At 40.7% G+C, this 23,865-nt stretch overlaps 1 protein-coding gene across 2 annotated transcripts in view; it reads right to left on the bottom strand.

Annotated features, from left to right (window-relative positions):
• Positions 1-23,865, bottom strand: part of Fndc1 (fibronectin type III domain containing 1) — a 140,152-nt gene that overhangs the window by 31,454 nt on the left and 84,833 nt on the right. Inside the window, exons 6-13 of one of the 2 annotated variants that reach the window (XM_023712225.1) lie at positions 19,466-19,564; positions 17,933-18,050; positions 15,297-15,484; positions 14,437-14,544; positions 10,802-10,990; positions 5,727-8,360; positions 2,507-2,607; positions 67-178 (exon numbers count right to left, since the gene is read on the bottom strand). In XM_023712225.1, coding sequence (XP_023567993.1) covers positions 67-178; positions 2,507-2,607; positions 5,727-8,360; positions 10,802-10,990; positions 14,437-14,544; positions 15,297-15,484; positions 17,933-18,050; positions 19,466-19,564 — 3,549 coding nt within the window. The remainder of the gene's footprint in view (positions 1-66; positions 179-2,506; positions 2,608-5,726; positions 8,361-10,801; positions 10,991-14,436; positions 14,545-15,296; positions 15,485-17,932; positions 18,051-19,465; positions 19,565-23,865) is intronic. The other variant, XM_023712226.1, reaches the window with a different exon arrangement.

Raw genomic sequence — 23,865 nt, 5'->3', positions numbered from 1 at the left:
AGAGGAAAACGTGTTATTCTATAGCTGATTCAATGTTTTTGTCACTTAAAAACTACTCTTGCTTACCCACAATGGTACGACCATCTCCTCCCAGCTTCACTCGGAGAGGGTTTCCATGTGAATCCTGGAGGTACCTCCCTTCCGCATTCAATACTAACCCACGATCAAAATCCACAACCTAAATCATAACACAGATAAAAAAATATTGGACATTTTGAAATGATCTCAGTAATCCATATTCTTATATATAGCATGAAACTTCTCATAGCAGAAAAACATAGTGCAAGTAGAAAAACATTCTTTTTGTCAGTATTATTTGCAAAGTTCCAAAAGCAAAGGGTAAGACAGTCATATTTCATATTGTAGCTATTTACCCATATAATATATAAATTGTTTTAAGTTTCTCAAGTACACAAAAGATGCTCAAAATATTTTTAGCACTTAGAAAAGTGGATGTAATACTAAACAGTTGGACACAGGTTAAGGATCTATCAAGTGAGGAAAGAGACTAAATAAATCATGGTCTACACATAGAAAATAAAAAAGATATACATACTGACCTATATTTATGTGTACCTAGATCATAAAGCTTGTTGTTTTACAAAGACAAGTATATTCATATTGTATACCAGCTTAAAATTGCAAAAAAAATTATGCAAGGACACACTTCAGTCTGAAAATAGCAATTATCTTTGAGAAAGTAGTTAATATAGTGGATGCCCATTTTCTTTTACACATATTTCTTTTTTTCTTCTGGCAGACTGGGGATTGAACTCAGGCCCTTTGCACTTGCCAGGAAAGCGCTTATTCTACTGAGCTATCTCCCCAGGCCCCCATATTTCTTTTTCTAATTTGTTTTAATCTTTTATGTATTTATTTATTTATTTCATACAGGGTCTCACTACACAACTCAGACTCATAGTGATCCTCCTGTCCCAGCCTCCCCAGTGCTGGGATTATAGGCCTGCACCACCACGCCAAGTACCAGTGGCTGGCACAGCATGCAGTACCTGGGATCAAACACTGGTCCTTGCACTTGCCAGGCAGGCTCTTAGACTGCTGAGCTATCTCCCCAATCCATCATTTACACATATTTCTGAAGCATGTAACTTCTTGCAATAAACACGTATTGCTGGTATTTAAAAACATACAATGTTTGTGTTTTACTGTGTAAGTTTAAAATCAAATTATTATTTTATTATTAAATTTGAAACAATCTAATTTTAATAATATTCCCTAATAAAATGCAATGTCATTGCTATGAAACTTGGGAAAACATTATTATCTCTATGAAGAAACAAACTCATGAGGCTCACAGGTGGTTCTCCAATTGTGGTCCAGAAAAACAGCCTCCCCATCATCTGGCAACTCATCAGGTAGACAAACCACCAGATCTGACGCCAGGTCTATATTTGACAGCGGCCCTAAGTGGGCTCACATTGGAAACCCACTGCTCTGCATGATTAGGCCACAGGAAAAAGTCCTCTAAGCAGAACATTTTGCTTGGCTATTTTGCTAACAAAAGTAATATTTATTCATATAAGTATTACCCTTGAAATCTACTCTACACTACTTCAATGCAAAATTGCTTGCAACGGCTTTTTGGTTTTTATTGTTGTGTTTTTTATTTTAAAGAGAATTTAGAAACGACATAGAATTTCAAAAGAAGATGATAGGAAGTCAACAAGGGTTGTTACATTACACATTGTTATTGTCAAAGTAGTTGCTCACTTGCATTCTTCCTGCAACTAATTTCTGGTCCTTTGAGAAATGGTAAAATTGATAATAAGACCACCTATGATTAAAGTTTTCATGAATTTATTTGATATGTTTTCCTAGACTTTGCTACTACAATACAAATGGAAAGTTTTGACTAGGAATTCCATTACAGATTTTTATTATTTTTGAAAGAATATTTTCAAGTGCTGGGGAGATGGCTCAGTAGAATAAGTGCTTGCCTGGCAAGCACAAGGTCCTGAGTTCAATCCCCGGTTCCACAAGAAAAAAAGAAAAAAGAAAGAATATTTTCAGTCCCTGAACACTACATTCTATCCCTTACCCATGATAAATAGCCTGAACATTTTTATTTGCTTTCCCTTTATAAAAGATTTGAGAAAACTAGCAGAAAATACATGCAATATTAGATCAAATATTAAGCTAAAAATACAAATTAAATAAAGGTAGAAGATCAGGGAAAACATTAATTTATTTGAGAGGCCATCCCTCTGCATAATTGCTGTGATTGGGCCACATTTTTGTTTAAAATTCCTACTCATTAAGGCAAATGGAAAGCAGGCCCAGACCTCATCAATTACCTGTGAGAATATTAAAGTAGTTACTGAAGAGAATCAAACATTTTCTGAACCTTGAAAGAACCCATATTTAAGTATCTTGGTGTAGTTAAAACTAAAGAAGAAAAAGGAAATCAGACCACTTAATTTACTGGAACACAGTATTCGTCATTTTTCTCCCCAACAACTGAAATGTGTAAATAAGTTTACCCTACCCACTTTGTTCCTTGAGGGCCATTGATAATCCTTTGTCCACTTGGTTTCCCGTTACTACCAGGAAGTACTTTCCCTTCTCCATTGGGTCTGCCATTATAACCTACACAGTGCAAAAATTTTAAAGTTTTTAAAAATAACAGAACCTGATAAATTCAACATTCCTGGACTCTTGGTTTCATTCTAAAGCAAAAATTGTAACACGTTATTTCAAAAAAATACTAAACCAGTAGCTCCTATATGTTAAGTAACAATAGTCTTACAGTGTGATTTCTGCATGGTGAATAAGAATGTTTCTAAAAGGACAGTAAAGTCACAGTGTTCTAACAATATGGGGGTAATAAGAATGTGCCACATAAGTGAATTTGCCATACAGTACTAAAGACCTTAGTAAGTATGGCTTTATTTTAGCCAATTAAAAGCTAGAGGGACAGAGATTGTTATGGTTTGTGTCTAGATGTTCCCCCAAAGATTCATGCACTTTTAGATGGGGCTTTTTTGGAGGTGGCTAGATCTAGAGTGTGTGATTGATTCATGCTGTGGTACTGGGACTAAATGCACTAGGATTTAGGGCTGGTGCTTGCTGGATCAGTTCACTGATTGGATTGGCACCATCATAATCTCAGTTGAACGGATACAATATAAAGGATGGAAAGAGGCCTGCTCCTTCCCCTCCCTCTTCTCTCTCTCTCTCTCTCTCTCTCTCTCTCTCTCTCTCTCTCTCTCTCTCCCTGTCTTATTACTTTTGGTCTTCTCCACTATCCTGAATAGTTGGCCCTCTACTATAAGCCACTCTGCCTTGCAGCTAGTGAGCTAAACAAACCTTCCTCATTTTAAACTTCAGCATCAAGTATTTTTGTATCAGCAACAAGAGGAAAGTAACTAAGAATTTGGTACCAAAGAAACGGGGTCACTGCTATGACTATACCTAGCTGTGTGGGTTTGGGAATGGCTTGTAGAAAGTTTGTAAAGGTTCAGACATACTGGCTAGAAAATGATGAGCTAGGATGTCTTATAATATTCTCTATGGGAGATTCTGGTCAGAGCTCAGGAGATCAGAATGCTGACAGAAATCCTGTTGCTAAACACCAGGCTCAAGAGGATTCTGCTGGAAAGAAAGGACTGTATTGGCAATTGGTTGTGTATTTGCTGTCTATAAACTGTGAGCTAAATAAACCTTTCTTTCCTTAACTTTGGGCATTGAGTATTTTGTCCAAATTGGAAGAGAAGAAAAAATAAAAATGTCTCCAAAAATGCAGTGAATGAAATCCTTCTTTTGTTGGCATATTATACCAAACAGGACAGCTATCCCGAAATGACTCAAATGCAAATCATCACTTGCCAAGTGTAAACGCCAGTGATAGCTCAAAGCTCAAACTCCAGTGCTGACTGGGAATTATTTATGGAGACAGGAAACAGGAAGTGCAGCAGCTGCCCTTCAAGCTGATGTTTCTGTTTCCACCTCTGCCCCAGGAGACAGCTCCCCTGAGGCCTCAACTGAGAGCACTCAGTGGTTCAATCTCACAGGCCCCTCAGAATGAAAGTTTTCTGAACTTTCTGTCTTGCAGGTCATAGACCTATTTCTCTTCCTCCTTCATTTACTCATTAATTATGTACTGAGTCTCTACTATCTACAGTGGAATACTGAGTTTTACTTCCATTATCAAACCATCCATATTTTTTCTTTAAATGTCAGTCCTAAGGGAAAACTGCCCTCAGTGTGAGGCATTATTCTGTCTTTGCATTAAGCCAAAATGACAGAGTATTGTATAGATTAACAAATATTAGTACATTCATTCAATAATGTTCCATGAAGCCCCAATTACATGCAAGCAGAGTACAAATTTGAATGCAATTTTAGGATAAATACCTTAGATCCTACTCTAGAGATCACTTAGGCCCAAATTTATAGTTGTCTATATTCTTGTCTGTTGTGGAAGCACAAGGCACACATTTGTCTCTTTCCTCTAGGTGAAAATTGTCTTCAGCACACACTAAAGGCATGAGGCTTTCTGCAGATTTCAGACAACCCTCACTAATGGCAACATCTCAGCAACTCAAATCCTAGACATTTGAATGCATCTGTGGCATGTTTGGTTGGAAGCTTTGCATGTAGAACATAAGAACAAAATAAGCCTCATATATACATTTCTAATTTGTTGTTTCTGATTCCTTAAATATATGCTGGCAAGTAAACGCATGAAAAGAACTTCATGGCTGTGACACATTCTCACAGACTAAGAATGTTAAGTGTCAAGGGATTCGAAGAAGCAGGGTGGGATAATAGACTGGCAGCAAGTCATGGAATGAGCATTTGGGACTGGAACTGCCGCTCAGACATCTCAGCAGTCTGACTTCAAGCAAGCAGCTTGGATCCCTGAGTTCCAGCTTTCTCATTTGAAAAACACTGCTACCCCTACAAGACAACTTAAAAGGATGGAATTATGTTGCACCTGGGAAGCTTTAAACACAGTGCTTAGATGCAGTTAGATACCCAGGAAAATAAAACTGTAAAATAGAACCTCTCAGAAATTGCTGTGAAAAAAAAAAAGAAAAAGAAAGAAAAGAAATTGCTGTGAACATTATTGAACCCCTTGGCAGGCTAGAGAGGTGGGGAGGAAAGGGGGTGGAGGCTGCTGTTTTGTGTGTGTGTGTGTGTGTGTGTGTGTTGTTTTTTGGGGTTTTTTTAGAGAGTGGCTTATTAGCCGGGCCAGTGACTGATAGGGGCACTCCATGCAGGGAGGCGCTAACCAACAGTGAAGCAAGGTTTGACTGGCCTTTAAAGCGAAAAACCACATTCTGGTCTGCAGATAAGATTGCAGGGGTGAGGGTAGTCTGAGAAGCTCTGAGAGAGGAAGAACCTAATTCTTATGGGACTTGACAGAACAGTCTTGGCCACAGAATTTAGATGTTTGCATGTAAAGCAATCAAGGTCAAGGTAATCTTGTGGCTTTAGTAACTTGTTGCAGTTCTAGAACATTTTTAACTGTCAAAAGATCTACAAACTGCTGTACATGGTCTCAGGGTAAAGCCTGAGGGGATTTGACTGATCTTGTTGGATGCAAAGGTTAGGTCTTGAGTTACATAGGACTTGCTTTAACTTGGTCTTAACCATCCAGCAGAAAAGCACAACCACGAAATATAAAAAGTAAAACCATATTAATATGCTGAGCTGTAAAAGGCTCAAATCAACAACTGCTGCTGTTTTTGAAAATCAATTACCTTGGGCATAGGAGGGCCTTGCAGGCTGGCGTGAGCCAGGAATGCGAAACCTGCGCTGCATCCGCTGTCGCAAGGACAGCATCGGGGTGGTGGAGTAGTAACTTGGAGGGGCGCGGGTGGTATACTGCGGCCAGGAGGAGGTGCTCACGATGGGACTTTGAGTGGCAGGGCTGCGAGGAGGGTGTCCGGTGGGAAGCTGGGAGGCTCTTGGGGAGCTGCCTGGCTGTGCATGGGGAGGTCGCTTCCCCAGGGTGGCGCGCTCTTCCTGCGCGGAGCTCTCTCCTCTGGGAGCCAGGACAATGGCTGGCCTGTCCTTGGTGAGCCGCCCATCTGAGTATTTGCTGCCCCTGGGGATGGAGGAAGAAGGCCGCTTTGGAACAGAGGAAGACAGAGGGTCCTCCTGTCCTCCTTTTAAAAATCCTACGTCTTCCTGTTCCTCTGCCTCCTCCTCTTCCTCCTCCTCCGTAGAAACTGACTGTAGAGATTTGGAGGGCAGCGGCCGCTTGGAAGGAGATTTCTTTCCTGGTGTGACTTGACCCTCAGTCCTGCCTGGGACCCTGGGACGGAGATCAGGGGTCCCGGGCCTGTTGGGCCTCGAGGACGTCCCTGCATGGCCACGCTGGGGTCTCTCCTCACCAGTGCCTACCGGAGAAGCCACCTGATGGTATTTAGTTAGGGATGGGGTGGCATCCTTAGAGCCGACAGTGTGTGTGGGGTCGCCGACATCGAGGGCCTCGACTTCTGTGCTGTTGTCCTCATAACTGCTCTGGGAATCCTTGTCCTGGCCCCGGGGAGCTGGGCGGAGCCCTGCTCCAGAGCGCCCAGCCAACGAGTCTGAGGAGTGGGCGCTGCCCTGCAGGGTGGGGCGAGAACGCCCTGCTGGAGCCAGCGCAAGTTTAGGCTGGGAAAGGGACCGATCAGGGTCCTTGCTCTGGGAGCTGCTGGGATGCCGGTGTTGGGACGAGGAGACAGAGGGTTGATTGTGAGGGACTCGGCCAGGTGCCATCCTTCTAGGTATGCTGGCTCCGGGGTAGGGCTGAGTCTTTGCTGCTGAAGGACGGGCAGGGGATAGTTGGCGTCCTGCAGACACGAGCTGAGTTTTGGGAAAATGCTCCTCCACCTCCAAATCTGTGCTCTGTTGAACATCTTGTGTCCTGGAGGTCAGAGAGGGGGATTTGTCCAAAGGATGTACATCTGTTCCAGCAGATTTGGGGTTCTCTGGGACAGGCTCTTTCCTGTACAGGCTGGCCCCTCTTTGGGAGCCTCTCCTTGAGGAGTCCCAGCCTCCAGAGGGGTGCTGTCTGGGTGAGGCAGTCCTGTGGTCATTGACCACAGTAGCAGGTAGAGGCTTCTCAGCCTCCACATGTCCATGGATATCTGAGCCAAGCCTAGGATGGGAAGTGGATTGAGAATTGCCCCGAGAGAGGACTCGGGAGGCCAAAGTGGACTGGGGGGAGCTGGATGGCTGCACCCGTGATCCCTGGCCATTGAAGAACCTGTTTGGAAACCTGCCATTGGCAGCAAAGGGCCTGTTTCTGAGCAAACTGAAGTGTCCAGAGGCAGGTCGAGCCCTTGGGGAGGGGACGGTGGCCTCAGCCTTCCACCTAGTGTCTCCTGCATTCCTGTCACTGTGGCTTCCACCATCAGCAGTATCTCCTCCCTCAGAGACCTCCGTCCTGGAAGAGAGATGGGAAGAGACTGGGGCAGAGAGGGTAGACCGTGAAGGCGAATGTGAGTTGACAGCTGGGGAGCGACCATCCTTCCAGCCCCTGGAGAGAGGAGGGCCAGGGTGTGGCTGAATGGGCAGCAGCCGAGAAGACCCCCTCAGGGATGGAGAAAGTCTCAAGGGTGGAGCAGGAACACTGGAATCTTCCTCCATAACTCCAGAATGGGGTGTCCTGCCTGCAGGCAAGGCTGGATTTGTGCCATGGTGCATGGGCCTTGTGTCACTGGAAGCTGCCTCATTGCTATGGGACAGGGACGGCTGGAACTGGGCTGAGGTTTTAGGAGACAGCTGCTGGAAAGCAGCAGACTTGGAGTGGGGGAATCCTGCAGCTCGCTCCTCCTCATCTCTGTCCACAGAGTCATTGTCAATGGAGCTGGCAGAGGGCCCCCCATTATGGTAGGGAGAGAGGTCCCGGGAGGCCTCCTCAGAGGCGGTTGCCCCTGGACTAGGGTGGGCAACAGGTGGGAGCACATGCCTATCCATGCCTTCTTTGGGGGGTGACACTGGCATTCGGGACCTCAGTGGAGTCCTGCCAGGGACTGGTACCCTGTGGCCAGTTCTGCTTGGTTGCCTCAAGGTTCGTCTCTCCTCTTGAATGTCAGAGATTGATGTGTGAGGGTCCTCCAAAGAATCCTGTGCCTCCTCATCAGTGACTTCTGTGGACCGAGCATCCAACTCTTCAGCCTTCTTGGGATGAAGCTGGGGTTTCCTGGGCATCCCACCATTGGCCAGTATTTTGTTCTTCAAGTCAAGTAGAGGGTCCTTGACTTTTCTGGCAGGGAGAGATCCAGGCAACTGAGTGTGTTCTGAGAAAGCTGGAGTTTTGGGTGAAGGGGAGGAAGGCTCTGGCTTCTCAGATTTCCAATGATTCTCTGTGTTCTGCTGAACTGTAGGCTTGCTGGTACTGGCTATAAAAAAATGTTAAAAAGTTAGCATCAAAAAAATATCCAACTCAGGACATATGAGAACTTGCACTGTAATGTCATGTAACTCAGTAGTGTCCCAAATTTTCTGATCAAGGAGATTATGAGGCCAAAGAGGAAAGTGATCGATGATGTAGAGTGTGCCTAAGGAGAGTCACTTGGAGAGAAAACATTCTCTCAGGCTTTCACAGAAAGCACATTGGCCAAGCAATGGCCGTGACTCATCCACCTGGCTGACACTGACAAAGGGTCTACAATCTGAGGTACAGGATCTCAGGATAAATCCTGAGGAGATTTCACTGACCTTCTCAGACCCAAAAGCTAAAACTCTTGTTGCATAGATCCTGCTTTACCTTGGTCTTAACCATCCAGCAGAAAAGTACAAAAATGAAATATAAGAAGTAAAGCCATGCTGTTATGTTGAGCTGTAGGGGACTCAGGTCAACAATTTCTGACATTGCCAGTCAAGCGGAAGACCCAATACTATTATGGGCTACTGGACTCTTTTAGAATATTTTGCTGAGTTTATACACCTATAATATTCAAATAACGGAACTTAACAAAAAAAGGGTATACAGATGAATGTCCATTTTGTATCTTTGTATTCAAAGCGGTTAGGATAGATATATAGTTACATTCTCTTAATGAATAGAGTGATTTGTTCTCATGGTGTTTGTGAATAGGATATCATGTCCGCATCTTGTACAGCAATTAACCACTAGGAAGAATGTATGCAATGTGTTAATTATTGAAACTGTCCTACCAATTTGATTTGAAACTGTCTCATTGCTATTTGTTTATCAATAAAATTATGGGAAAAAATAAATAAATAAAACCATGCTTGAAATGCCAAAACAATAAATAAATAAATCCAAAAGCTGTGCAATACAAAGTAACAACAGTAGTACAGAGGTGTTCTGAGTGGCGATCACTTCTTCCTCCTGAGAGCACTGGAGGTTTACTTTCCAAATTATGGCATTCTTTTTTAAGAAGTTATATTTTAAATGAATTGACTGCATGAAATGCCAAACCCATTATTTGAAAAAGATTTTGAAATGACTCCTTTAAAATATAGTAACTTTCCATATCCACAAATTTTGCATCCCCAGATTCAACCAACCTCCCATGAAAAAATGTTTGGAAAAAAATTGTATTTGTACTGAAAATATATAGACTCTTTTCCTTATCATTTTCCCTTAAATAACACTGTATAACAGCTATGTACATACATTTCTACTCTACCAGATACGGTAGGTAAACTAATGATAATTTATATGATATAATAAATTAGAGATTATTTATAGGATAGGATATGCAAATATTATATTATTTTATATGAGGCATTTAGTGTGCAGATTTTGGTATCCTCGAAGGTCCTAAAACCAATCCACTGAGGATACTGAGGAACACCTGCAATTCACTGATTTTTTTAAATACAAAATCCTACATAGATTTCCCTTTAAAAGAATAAATAGTGTGTTGTAAATATATTATAGCTGTTTTTAATAGGCAAGAGCTATGAGTAAACCACATACAAACTATTGTGACCCTTGCTCCAAAATGACTTGCATGTGATTGGTGAGAGCAACAAATATGTAATTTTTGAGACACTCAGAGTGTTCTATTCCCCTTTTGCTTCTTTCCTCCTTCTTGTTTAAAATTTCTTTCATAGTAGATGCACTTGCAATTCCCAAACAAAACTTAAAAAGACTCTTGCACTAGGCAAAATGTGAAATTAAATGTACCTCACTCCATCTTAAGAACAGGACTGACTGAGAGAAAGGACGCTGGAAAGAGAGATTTCTACAGCAACGGGGAACCCACAGGGAGCAAACTTTATCTGTTGCGCAGTTTGTTACTGGGTGAAAGCTGTGTATTTCCTATGGGTCTTTGTGGCACATGAGGAAGCATAGAGCTGCTTCTACATGGCATAAACATGGAGTAGCAGAAAAAAAACATGGTACAAACACAGTCCTCTCCAATATTGGATATTTATGAATTTGCTGGTTTTGATACTAATCAGATACACCAGACAATTCAATTTCTTCGGAGCGAAGCTGTACTTGGACATAATTGAGTACAAACTGAAACTGTTAATGCTGAGTAAAAGAGACATTTTAGCAATTTAAAATGTCACATTACACCTGCAAAAATATTCTTTTCCTGGCTGCATAAGCCCTCCATTATATAATGATATAAGCTGACTCATGTACTTACTACAATAAGAATAAGGTCATAATTGTTGGTGTTATCAGCAATCAGTGTTTTAGTCTTTGGGAAGACTAATTTCTAAAGGTACTACAAAACTATTTAAGAATAAGCTTGTCACCCCAAAGCTCTCAACCCAAAGCATGATTCAAAGTAACATAAAACAAACAGCAGGAATGAAGAGGTAGAAGAGAGAGGTGCAAAGACGAGGCACTCACCTGTTGGCATAGCGATAACGAAGGCTTTGGAGTGTGGCCCCGGGCCTCTCCTGTTGGCGGCCCGTATTTTGAACAGATAGCGTTCCCCAGGCTGCAGGCCATCCACCAGCGCAGAAGTAGTGTGTCCAGAATAGGTGAGGGACTTTGCTCCGAAGGGTTTGAGAGCCGGGGCATATGAAAGAATGTATTCTGAAATGATTTGGCAGATGGTTGGAAGGCGGAAACTGAAACAGTCCTGCATCCAGCGGACAGACTGTCCTGGCAGAATGAATTAGAACGCACATTCCTAGGACTAACACGGAGGCAGCGCATGTCAGGGGACAGGTGGAGTAGCAGGGCACGGAGGAAGGTGAGCACACGCTCGTCCTGGCCGCCAGACGGGGCTGGTTCCAGAGCTGGTGATTTGCTTAAACACAGAACCTAGAAGGCTAGCCTTCACACATCTTACCAAAAATGTTCACGTTGATCTTTTTTTTTTTTTTCTTTGTGCTATTTACTAACTTGGTGGGATATATCCAAACTAAAAGAAACCAAGGGAAAAAGTGGTGACCACTAGGAATTGATTCTGATTAACCGCTACCATCCTCAAAAGTTTTGGTTTATCAAGCTGCTTACATGTATTCATATATCAAGTTGGAAAAATTCCATATTTGGCATAAGATGCCAATTTTGTAGAACTAAAAAAATGTCTTTACTCAACATATGCTGATACTTCACAGCATTTAAAACTGTGAAAACTAGTTGCTAAAAAACCGATTGTGGATGTCTAATGTTTCCATCTTTGACTGACTGTATGTGTAAACACATAATGTCCTTAAACTTCTTGTTTTACCTTTTTCCTTTTCTAGCCTTGAGGGTTAAACCCAGGGCCTTCAGATTGAGCTACATCCTTCGCCCTTGTTACTTTTTTTTTTAATTTGAAGAGAGCATCTTGCTAAGTTGCTCAGACTAAACTCAATAAAGATCCTCCTGCCTCAGCCTCCCAGAATGCAAGGTTAAAGAATTACCACTCTGCTTGGTGCTAAACTTTTAAAACCATAGAAAATTCAGTCCAAGAAACTAAAGCATCTCTGATCACATGGAAAATTATAACATATGAAGTCATATTTTAAAACATAATTTTACCATCTCACTAAAAATGGCGATGCCTATTTTCCTCTCATTAAATTTAACATTTGCAAAACATCAAATAATATGAATTTGTGATCTAAGAAAACAATTGGAATCATAAAAATGTGAGCAATTAGTAGGAGCCTGGGAGGTATTTTTATCCCAGTCTCTAATCTTTAAAATATATATTAATTTAAAATTTTTCAGCCAAAAATGCTTCTGTAGCATTTCTCTGGAAAAACAAAGCGTTCTTTTCCCATTACTAACCAACAAACTAGTCATTTGTGGTGGTCAAAGGTAAGACATTAGAGAAGTCACTGTCTATAAATTTTTGTGACTCATATTTTTAATGGAGTTGATGGATTTGAAGAAAATTTAGCCATGTCCAAGTACATAGCCTCCTATTATGTTATGTACTTCTATGCACTGGAAAGGTCCCAGGGCCACCATGCATTTGTGCCCCCACTACACCCTTATGAAAACTGGGTACGATTGAGACAGATAACTCTTTCTCATGCAAATATTCAGTAGCTATTATTCCGGCAACAACTGATGGATGACTAGCAGCTTTTCTCACCAAAGAGTTATAAATACAAACTAAGATGTTGGAGAGGGAAAGAACAGATAAGTAGGATGATAATAAATTCACCAGAGGACCAATAATTGCCTTTTGGAAACTAAAATAGTAGTCAGCCAAAAAAAAGTCTTTATTTCATTTTAAGAGACCTTTTTAAGCTGAGGACTTAATACAGAGAGAGCCAAAGTTTAAATTGTGATAAAAGCAATTATTCATAGGAGCCAATTTAAACATTTATTTTCTTCATTTGTTTCTGATTTATTCCAGTGGGAGGGACGACCAAGAAGAATACCCTAATCTATTCTTTAAAAACTGGGGAATGAGAAAGCATTACGTACTTAGGGGAATGTTACATAATTTTTTAATTACAGTAAAAGACATATTGCCATTAAATCTCCCAAAGAATACTCTCTCACACCTGGAGACACTTATCCCACTATTTTGTCACTTTCTGAAGCAGTTCAACACATGATCTTAAGTGTCTTTTCTCGCACAGTCATAGCTGCCTCAAGGTCCTGAATCAGTTCAAAGTATTCACCTGTCATGGTCACTTTAATTTTGGGGAAGAGCCAGCAGTCATATGGTGCCAGAACTGGTGAACAAGGCAGATGAGAATGCACCACAGTGCCTTTCCACGTCTGCCTCTCTGCTGGATGGCACTGGGCAGTGAGATAGACTGTATTTTTTATCGTAGCTTATAAAGACCTAGAAGAGGATTTCCAGAGCTGCTCCAGAAAGTAACAAGAACGTGGGACAAATGTGTTTGAAGTGAGAAGTATTTTAATGGGGATTAATGACCATGTGTCTTTCACTATAATACATTTTTTAAATTTAAAGATTCATTATATAGAGACCAGGCATGGTGGTGCACACCTGTAATCCCAGAGTTGGGGAGGCTGAAAACAGTCGGATCTCTATGAGTCTGAGCTGCATAGTGAGACCCTGTACCAAATACATAATTAAAAGATTCATTATATAATATAAAATCACCTCATAAATATTTCCCATACCTACCTTTCTTAACTTCCACTGTTCTATGAAAATATATCTTACTTGTCAGCAAAGATAACTTAAGATTAAATGCAAAAAGAACATCTTCAGTTGAGAAAATCTCAAAGGAGACTGATTCCTAATGATCTTCTGGATTTCCTTAAGCTTATTTCATGGTTTCTAGCTATGCTGGACAAATATGTTCCTTAAAAATCTAATAACAATTAAAATACTGTTTTCTAGAATAAACATTCCAACTTTTCTGCTTTTGGGGCACATATCCATAAGTAATTGCCAGGAAAAAAAATATGACTCATTAACATATCTCCAGACTTCTGAAACTTTCTTGTTTTTGCATTGAAATAAAAAGACTCATGTGTTATTTAGTATTTGCAACATGTTATTTTTTAGCTTAACTAGTTGTGAATATTTTATCTGCTTTTATTATTTGAAAGCCTCAGTATTTTTTTCTGCCTTAAAGTTATACATTCTTTGACCTAAATTAAATAAAGGCTGATAAATAAGAAATAAATCCATTTTCTAAAAATCATTACTCACACTTTTCAAACTCATTAGAAGTATCTATGGTCTCATTGAAGTCACTTATGGTTCTATGGGGCTCTGGCTAACCCTTACTTTCTCAGTCTGAGTGGCACAATGAAAAGCTCCTAGCAAGGAAACGAGGATACCAAAGGTTGTGGTATCACACCCATGCAACTGAAAATATCCCCACTGGTTGCAACACCAAAGACCTCCCCTATGGGAAGATGAAAAGAATGATCACCTTTTTGACTACCTGAGTCTTAGGGAATAAAATGGTGTGCAACCACCCCTGCCCCAGGGTTAGCACCTCTGCTACATATGTTGCCTCCCTAGTTCATCTTCAGTCACCAACACTGCAGACAGATGCAGTATCTATCAGTCAATCAGCTTAGAGTCTAAGGGATGCCATCCTTACCTTTCACTTTCCCCTCGGTCTCTGGCAATGGATCCCAAGATACAGTGACAACGTTCGGTTTGCCGTTGACTGGCCAGACATTTAAGTTTTCAGGAGCTGTGGTAGGAGCTATAAGACAACAAATAATCAGACATTTTACAGTGCCCTAATGGACATGCTAAAAGTAAAGGGCAGATAGCTGCTCAGTACACACTGGTTATTGAAGACCTACTATGTTCATGTTCATGAGACAAAAGTTGCTCTTTGTGGAGTATAGCGATTTATATCATTTTACAAACTCATGCAGTAAAATTCAACCTACCTAGGGAAATTCTGTTAGGAATTCAGAATTTCTTTTGAGGTTACATATTGAAATATACAAATAAGATTAAAATTCAGTTGCCACTTTTACAAATTATAATTATTAACAGCATAGTTTAAAGGAGAAGAATTGGCTGTACTGTAAAATTCTCCTCCAGACTCAGCACAACCTCCACCTCAGGAGAGAAGAAGGTGACCTAAAGCAAGAGTCATGCATCACACAGGGACATCAATGTGTGCAACAGTGGCTCATGCATGCTGCACAGGTCAGAGCAATCTGCTAAGGGAAAAGGCCAGAAGAAGACCAAACGTGGAGACAATAAAACAGCGCCTAACTTCCTGCACTTATTTCTCTTCTTTATTAACTTTTTGTGTTAACCAAACTCTACTCCAAATTGCTTTGCATTGCACATAGAAGCATTAGCTAATTTTAGGTTTAATGTGAATTTCTCAAATGCCCAAGCTGGCCTTTGTTACCACAGGCTCCCTAAATTGTCTTTATCTATGATTTTAGAAGCAGCTCACAAATAGAAAACCCAAAAGCCATTTCAAATACAGACCAGACTCTGGGGTTCTTTGGAAGACTGATGTACTCCACTTGCCATCCCTTTCACCTTGTGAAATGCGGACTGCAAATTCATACACAGTATCTGGCATCAGGTTCTCGATCATCACACGTCTGTTACCAATCTGCTTGTAATCCCACCTGGCCGATTCCCCTTTCTCTCGGTAGCGCACAGTGTACTGTCTGTAAAAGTATGCAACACAACAAGGCATCCAGTTGGTCAGATTGTTCGTGACTAAGTTCTAGAATGCTTGTTGCTTTTCTTTCCTGGATAAATGAGGGCTTTTGGTGATAGGTTGGGAAATTAAAAAGGAGAAATATCTAAACTTCTGGCTATGCTATTGGCTCAGAGAAACTGCTTAAATTTCAGCCAAGGGTGTCTAAAATAGTCCAGGAAAGACGGAGCTTGGCGCTTTTACAAGATCAAAAATGTCTTACTGCTCAAAAGATTGACCCTTTCTATTTTTTAATATGTACTTCTATGCCAGGTCTTATGGCTTGTGTCTAGTTGTCCCCCCAAAGTCTCTTGCATTCATGGGGCAGACTCCTAGAATTTGTGATTAATTCATGATCTAGTGCTGGGATTATGGGTGTGAGTGTTTCTAGGTTCTCTTATTTCTTCTAGCTTGATAAGGATCCACTGTTGTGAAAAAATAAGCTGACATTAACTTACTTTTTTTCTTTTCAAAGTTTTATTGATAAACATAGCAATGAGACAGTTTCAAATCAAATCGAAAGTACAGTTTCAACAAATAATACACTGCATACATTCTTCTCAGTGGTTAATTGTTGTACAAGATGCAGACTTGTGATCCTACTTACAAACACCATTAGAAAAAATCATTCTATTCATTAAGAGAATGCAACTATATATCTATCCCAACCACTTTGAATACACAGATACAAAATGGACATTCATAGTTATACCCCAATTTTTTTTAAGTTCCGTTGTTGAATATTATAGGTGTGTAAACTCAGCAAAATATTCTAAAAGAGTACAGAAGCCCATAATATCATTGGGTCTTCTGTTTAACTGGCAATGTCAGAAATTATTGACCTGAGTCCCCCACAGCTCAACATAACAACATGGCTTTATGACATTAACTTATAAAAAAATCAAAAATTAAGAAGATTACAAAGGGAGGAATATAAGTGGAACAAATCATAGGAGGGAACTACCTTCTTAGAGGTGTAGGAAAGCACACATGTGCATGCCATAGAAAGGGGGAACATTAGGGATGAGATTGGCCTCCAAGTCATTCTGGCCATTCAAAACTAAAGACAAAAGCATCATCTCATGCCAAATCAGGCATATAGCTATAGGGCCAGGAGGCAAAGGAAAATTTGGCTTCAAGTAAGCTTAGTAACCTTAAATGGAGACAAGATGCATAACAAATGCGTCAGGATAGGGGAGCTCATAAAAGATACTCTGGGGTGTGATTTTCCTGGAAAGAAACCAAACATTGAAAGCAATACTCAACCCCCTCAGACAGCAGCCATCCTATCCTCCCCACTCCAAGAGTGCCAAACTCTGCTTACTGGACTCCTCTTAAAAGAAATTTTCTTTGTGGTCTCTTTGCAGTAGAAAGCATTTGATGTATTAAAAATATGCTACCCATTATATTTAATAAGTTAGAAGACTCCAGTTGAAGACATGCCACATCACTTAATGAAGAAACTCTGCTAAAAAAGACTCAAGCCTTCTCTGTTTTTCTGCAAGATGTTGGAAATTAAAGATGATAGTAATCAGGAACATTGAATGTTGGGGAGGGCCATATGTCTAGAAGAGAACCACCACTAATCTTTTGAGGCCTTTCAAAAGAAGCAGATGTCTTTTTTAACTAGCAGACAGTCAAGGAAATGATATATCCAATATGATTTACAGTTTATGTGCATCTTTGTGTATATTCCATTCACTTTACATTACATTCCCTTTGCCTGGTTGCTGAAAAATTCAAGATTTAATACACAATAACTAAGCCACCAAATCTTTGGCTTTCCCTTGCTTATGTAAACCATTTAGTCACTGGACACGTAAAATTTTGATGGCTCTATCCACCAGCGGATTTTTAACATAAAGATTATTTTAACCTTAGAAGTGGTTTTTCTTCTACTGTGATGGCAAATGAATATAAAAAAAAGTGCAGCATCGTGATATAAGAGAAAGTAAGATATAGTTTGTTGGACACAAACAAGCTAGACATGAAATAATTCAGTGTTCAATAAATGTCTAATGAAAAACTACTACATTAAGGCATTAAATGCACGTCTACCATTCTATGTGAAAATCCATCCCACTGTGATTCTTCAGTAAGACTACTACCAAGGTGGAGCTGCACATGAATAGAATACTAATGAGACAAAGCAAAACACAAATAGTGAAGGAAAGGAATCTAGGAAATTTCCAGAGACAGGGTAAAACTCATTAAGTATAAGATTCTTCTCTGCATAGTACACACAAGGCCCTGGTCGCATGTGCTCTTTGGGAGCTAGATTGCCAGAGAAAATTCCCTGAAAGAGAGGCCAGCATCATATAAGTAAAAAAAGGGAAATCATTAAATACAAATCCTCTCAGGATGAGAAAAACAACACATTGCTCATACATAAAGACAAAGAAATAAGCAAAAGTACCTTGATGCAACGACTTTCTTCTGTTTTTCCAAAACAGGATCCACCCAGGCCACAAGCACAGATTGGGAGGACATAACGCGGACACTGATGTCTTTAGGTACATCCAGCTCGTCCTCTTCTGAAATGACAGTGGGACACACAGGACAACTGTCTGTAACTACTGTCTCTGCCTTGACTTCTCTGACTTGCACCATCTGTTAGTCACCTTGTATAGCTTTTAGATTGTAGGTATCTACATGTCTTCATGTAGATAAAATTAAATGAATAGAGTTAAACAACTAGTTGATTGGCCAATGTAGAAAGCAAAAATTCCTACTCTTGCTCTCTGTAAACACAGCCTAAGAAATCAGCAATTCCCTTCACAAGCTACCCAACCCAATCTGCAAACAGAAGAGCAAAAAATAGGTGCTTCCCCTTGGTGGGAGACCCTCCAAACAAGTCAGTGTTTACACAGTGTACTCTAAGTTTCTAGACAATCATTTTTTAAAAATAGAGGAAACAAATATTTAAGTGAAGTAAAGCTTAATTTGCTATTCCTTTATAATCATGACATGAAATGAAAATTCTGGTTCGAACAACCATAAGAATCACATTGGACTCCATGTCTTCACATTTCACACTATATAACTAAAGGGAGATTAAAATTTATATTCAGATATAAAACAGAATTCAGCTTGACTAGTTTGCATAAAGCTATAGTCCTAGGTTAATCTCCAACAAATTAAGATTCACAAGGTATCTTTAATCTTGCTTTTCAGTCTCGTGGGTTTTTGTTTTACCCTCATTTCCGGGGTACCATGTTTCCAAAGGGTGTGGAAGCAGAAGGGAGAAGTATTGAGCCTATTAAAAAGCAACACAAGGGCTTTTCTATGGCAGCAATCAATGAATAAGAAAAGTGAAATATCATATATATGAAACTTCCTTGCAAGTGAAAAATAACTTTCATTTTATGTTGTAAATTCATAAAAATGATTATGTTGGAGGTTGCCTGACAGGAAGCCCACAAAAGATTATGTATTTATTAATATATAGGCAATGTAAAAAAGTATCTATGAAGGAACATAGATGTCCCTTCGTAAGTAGAGAATGATCAGTCTGTCATCCATCCATCATTACATTTGTTTTGACTCAGTGACAGCTTTATGCAACATTCATTGCAATAACACAGGTGTGCCAAGCTGCAGGCCATCCTCCCACTCTTCTTTCTCCACTTTGTGGATGTCTCACTAGGGGCAATTCATGGAAGAACCAGACCACGCCACTGCATGGAATCATGTTTAGTTCCTCCAGTTGTGGGAAAGCCTCTGCACAGTGAAGCCATGCAGAACACACAATGAGATGGATTTCACTGCAAGAACACTGCGGCCTCTTCATGTGAACACATATACTTGCATCCAAAAAGTTACCAAATCAGCCCACTTGTTTCCTCTGTTCTTCATATAAAATTCAAGTAATTATTGGTCAGCACCATATGGAAGCAAGATAGCACTCACAGTACACTGTGGGTCCAACCAAGTCATCCTTTGAACTTACCTGAAATCTTGCGTTTCGTAAGGGCAGCCCTGTAGACTGGCTGGCTCTGCCCCTGGGAGTTCATGGACTGCAGAGAGACCACGTACACTGACTCCGAGGCTGAGGACCAAAGAGCAGGGGCTGAGATGGCAGCTTGAGTTTTCAGGAACACATGAGCCTCTGTGGTCTGTGTTCCCCATTTCTTAATTCCCTTATGATTTTATTTCAAGGCAAGAACATCAGAATTCAGAGAGAGATCATCGATCATTTCTTCCAATAAGAGCCAGCAGAACATTCTTCAGTGTCGCTTTCATTAATGTTTACTCACATTTACTTTCAAATTCATTATAATATACTTTCTTTTCTGTAGCTCTTTTTACTTTTTTCAATCTTAATCTTTGTTTTATTTTTAAAGAGAATAAAATATAGTGAAAATACATGCAATGTAACAACCATTGTTGAATTTCTATCATACTGTTTAGTAAAATTCTGTATTCTTTCTAAAACGTATTTGTAAGCACTATGCAATCATAGAATCTGAGGCTCAGGTAAAACCTTAATTATTTTTCAATTTGATCTTATTTTACTAATAAGGACAGTATGATTATTAATTGTAATATGACAGCTTGACTTGGGTAAGAACTATCAGCAGGTGAGTAAATTCTGGGTGTACATCAATAATTGATATATAGGCCAGCGAACTAAGGGAAAGACCCATAGCAGATGTGGATGCCAACAACCAATAGGCTTGCAGCTTGCATAGAATAAAAAGGGAAAGAAGAAAATGATTCCTTTTTTTTCTTTTGGGGGGACCTTCAGTCTTCCTTTTGCCTTTAAACACTGGTCTCCAATGTCCTCAGCATTCCATCGTTGACTCTTTGGCCTTCCAACAAAGACTCATACCAGTGAGCCTAGAGTGAACCTCCAGCCCTTCAGCTTTTCTCTGCTAGTGGGTCCCCTGGATTTCCATTCACAGATGGCCATTTTGGATTGTTCTGCTTTTTTCCTTCTTTCTTTCTTTTTTTCTGTATTTAGTACAGGGTCTACAGGGTCTCACTACGCAGATCAGTAATATGTCCTGTTTTTCAGCCTCCCAAGCACTGGGATTACAAGCCTTCAAAACCACATCCAGTCTCAATCACCATCTCAGCATGCCCGGGGGCAGGGCCAGCATAGCACGCCAGGGATCAAACCCCTGGCCCCTGTGTCTGCCTAAGCAGGCACTTTAATCCCCTGGGCTATCTGGCAGGCCCTTCTTCTGCCTTTGAGCCTACCATTGGGAGTTTTCTGTTTCTTTTGTTTCTGATCATATAAGCCTACTTAAAAAATTATATATATATATATATATATATATATAATTTTTAAGTAGGCTTATATGATTTAAATATATATATTTAAATCTACTTCTCTAGGAAACTCTAATACAAACAAAACCATGAAAATTGAGTGACCTGGGCTGGCAAGATAGCTCAGAAGACTAAGCACATGCTTAGGAAAGCTCAGGGAACAGGGTTTGGTCCCCAGCACCACATGCCACACTGGCCCCACCACGGGGCATGCTGAGCCATCCACCGAAACAGGGCGTGGAGGCGCACGCCTATAACCCCAGTGCTGGGGAAGCTGAAAATAGGAGGATCACTATGAGTCAGAGCTATGTAATGAGACCCTGTACCAAATATATTAAAAAATAAATAAAATTGAGTGACGTGCCCAAGGTCACAGTCCTGGAAGGACTCATAGTCTTCCTTGAATTCATATTGTTAGTTTCTAACTTAAGGCCCTCCTGACCAAGCTTCCTGCTGCAGCTTTAGTCAATCCAATAATTAAAATTCAATTATTAAAATTCAAGAATTAAAATGAGGCAACCTGAGCTATTTCTAATGCAGGTGATCCTAACATCAGGTAACATCGTGGTAAATTAACAAGCTGATACAAAGACCCTAAAGGGAATCTAGAACACAGGATCCCTTCCTTCAGGGGCAGTAGAGAAATAATATGTTGAGTTACATAAATGGATACTGTGTCCAAAGATCTCAGTGAAGTTAACTGCTCTCTCTCCTCATCAGAGAAATCTAGAGAAGGGAATAATACTGGAACCCCTGCTCTCTCTACAGACAGAAAAGGTCATGCTGTGACATGAGTGAATTGTTTATGCTAGAGGCACTCACAGCTACTTTACGAAAGATCTCTGACATGTATGTTTTACACAAAGGAGAATCAAGTTAGTAACACTCAAAATCACGAACATCAAATTCAGCTTTTGTGCAGAGGAATCACTTCATCCCTGAGAATTTCTTTGTGCTGTTGACAGTGGAAGCAGGCCAGAAGTGAACAAAGAAGAAAACCTGCCACTCCTAATCCAGGAGCATGGATGAGTAACTACCTGTGAAAAGCAGTAGCCCATTATTTACAAAAACAACTGAGAAACAAGTAATTTCCCACATGCAATGTTCTTACATGCTTTCAATATATTTCTTAAAGTTCTTAATGCCTATATTTAATGAGCTCCTGAAACTGCCATGGACCCAAAATACATCATAGGAAGAGTTCAGTGCCTCAGGACAAGCTCATAGGGGTGAGGTGACCTTCCAAGGTCATGGAGTGACCATGTTTCACAGCCAGATCTGTGTGGGTCCACAGCCCAGATCTTAGGATTGCAGATGAGGAGAAGCAGGCCCAAGACAGCAACCTGCTTCCTTCTCAAAGAGCTATAATGAAGAATAGATAATGGCACAAGCACAATCTTCTCTACGTCCTCTGGTTATTAAACAAAATGTGGAAATAAAATTTCCTACCTGACAGTAGCATCCCAAGCTAGTGACCCCAGGGTATCCTCCATCAGAACCAATGACTGTCTCAATTCTGAGCCCCAATGTGGGACGTGGCAGAAACACTGAGTTCCCCTTTCCAAAGGTCTACTGTGCCTTCCTGAAGGACTCCAACTTGTTGTTTTTTATTAGTGCATATTAGCAATACAGAATAATGGGGTTCACTGCAATATTTTCACTCATGTATATAACGAACTGTAATCATTATCCACCCACTTCCCCTTCCTTTTCCTAATAGTTGTTCTTCTACTTTGATGTTATCCTTGTTTCTTTCTCTCTAGATTCCAAGTGTGAGATGAAACATATGACACTTATCTTTCTGAGTCTGACTAACTTCACTTACGTGGATGCTTTCTGGTTCCATCCATTTTTTTTAACATACCATGATTTCATTCTTATTTATGCTCAAATATATGTATTTATACCATATTTTTTAACCATTCATTGATTTAAGAGGGCTGATTCCATATCCTGACTATTGTGAATAGTACCACAAAAAAAAACATGGGTATGTAGATATCTCTATAATACGCTGACTTTAATTCCTCCGTGTATAAGCCAAGGAGTAGTAGAGCTAACCAATCTCTCTCTCTCTCTCTCTCTCTCTCTCTCTCTCTCTCTCTCTCTCTCTCTCTTAATTTTATGTATTTGGTACAGGGTCTCCTACAAAGCTCAGACTCATAGTGATCCTCCTATTTTTTAGCCTCCGCAGAGCTGGGATTATAAGTGTGTGCCACCATGCCCAGTCTCCACAGCCAGCTTGGCACACCCAGGACAGAGGCAGCATGGCACACATTATCAGGGATCAAATCTGGGTCCTTGTGCTTTCCAGGCAGGGACTTAAACCACTGAGCTATCTCTCCAGCCTATCCCACTCTCCACTGTCTTCCATCCTGGTCCTGTCATCTGTTCTGCCCTCCACGTAAAGGTTTCTGTTCAATCCCCCTCTTCTGTGGAGGAATCTTTGACCACTGATTCAATACTATTGCCTTTGACTCAGAGAACTGCCAGCAATAAATATTTTAAAATGCCTTGCAGCAAAAGAGGCCCCTGCTAATGGGACCCTAGGCCTTGTGATATGGGAGCCCCCTGCTAATGGGACCCTCAGCGCCACTTTCCTCCAAGGGGTCTTGACATATGGCCATTATCTCCACTGTCACATGCCCAGTGTGATAACCCTCTGTCATAAGCAGAAAGTCCCATGCAGGAGAGCTAGACATGGTGGCATAAACATGCCTTCCAGCACTCTGGAAGGCTAAGGTAGGACTGCAAGATGAAATCCATCCTGGTCAAATTAAAAATTGAGCAAGACCCTATCTCAAACTGAAATATTAAAAATGGGCTTGGGCTGGGGACATGGCTCAGTGGAATAAGCACTTCCCTGGGAAGCACAAGGGCCTGAGTTCAATCATCCCCAGTTCTGAAAAAAAAAAAAAAGAAGAAGTGCTCTTGGGCTGGTGAGATGGCTCAGTGGTCTAAAGCACCTACTTAGAACAAGCTTAGCAAAGCACAGGGACCGCGGTTCAATCCCCCAGCACCACATGCTAGCCAGCCCCGCCCCCTGATGGGCTGAGCTGGCCACACACACACACA

This window comes from Octodon degus, unplaced genomic scaffold, assembly GCF_000260255.1.
Source record: "Octodon degus isolate 3935 unplaced genomic scaffold, OctDeg1.0 scaffold00024, whole genome shotgun sequence".
Taxonomy (NCBI): domain Eukaryota; kingdom Metazoa; phylum Chordata; class Mammalia; order Rodentia; family Octodontidae; genus Octodon; species Octodon degus.
Note: the sequence above shows the minus strand (reverse complement) of the source record. Positions and strands in the feature narration are given on the sequence as shown.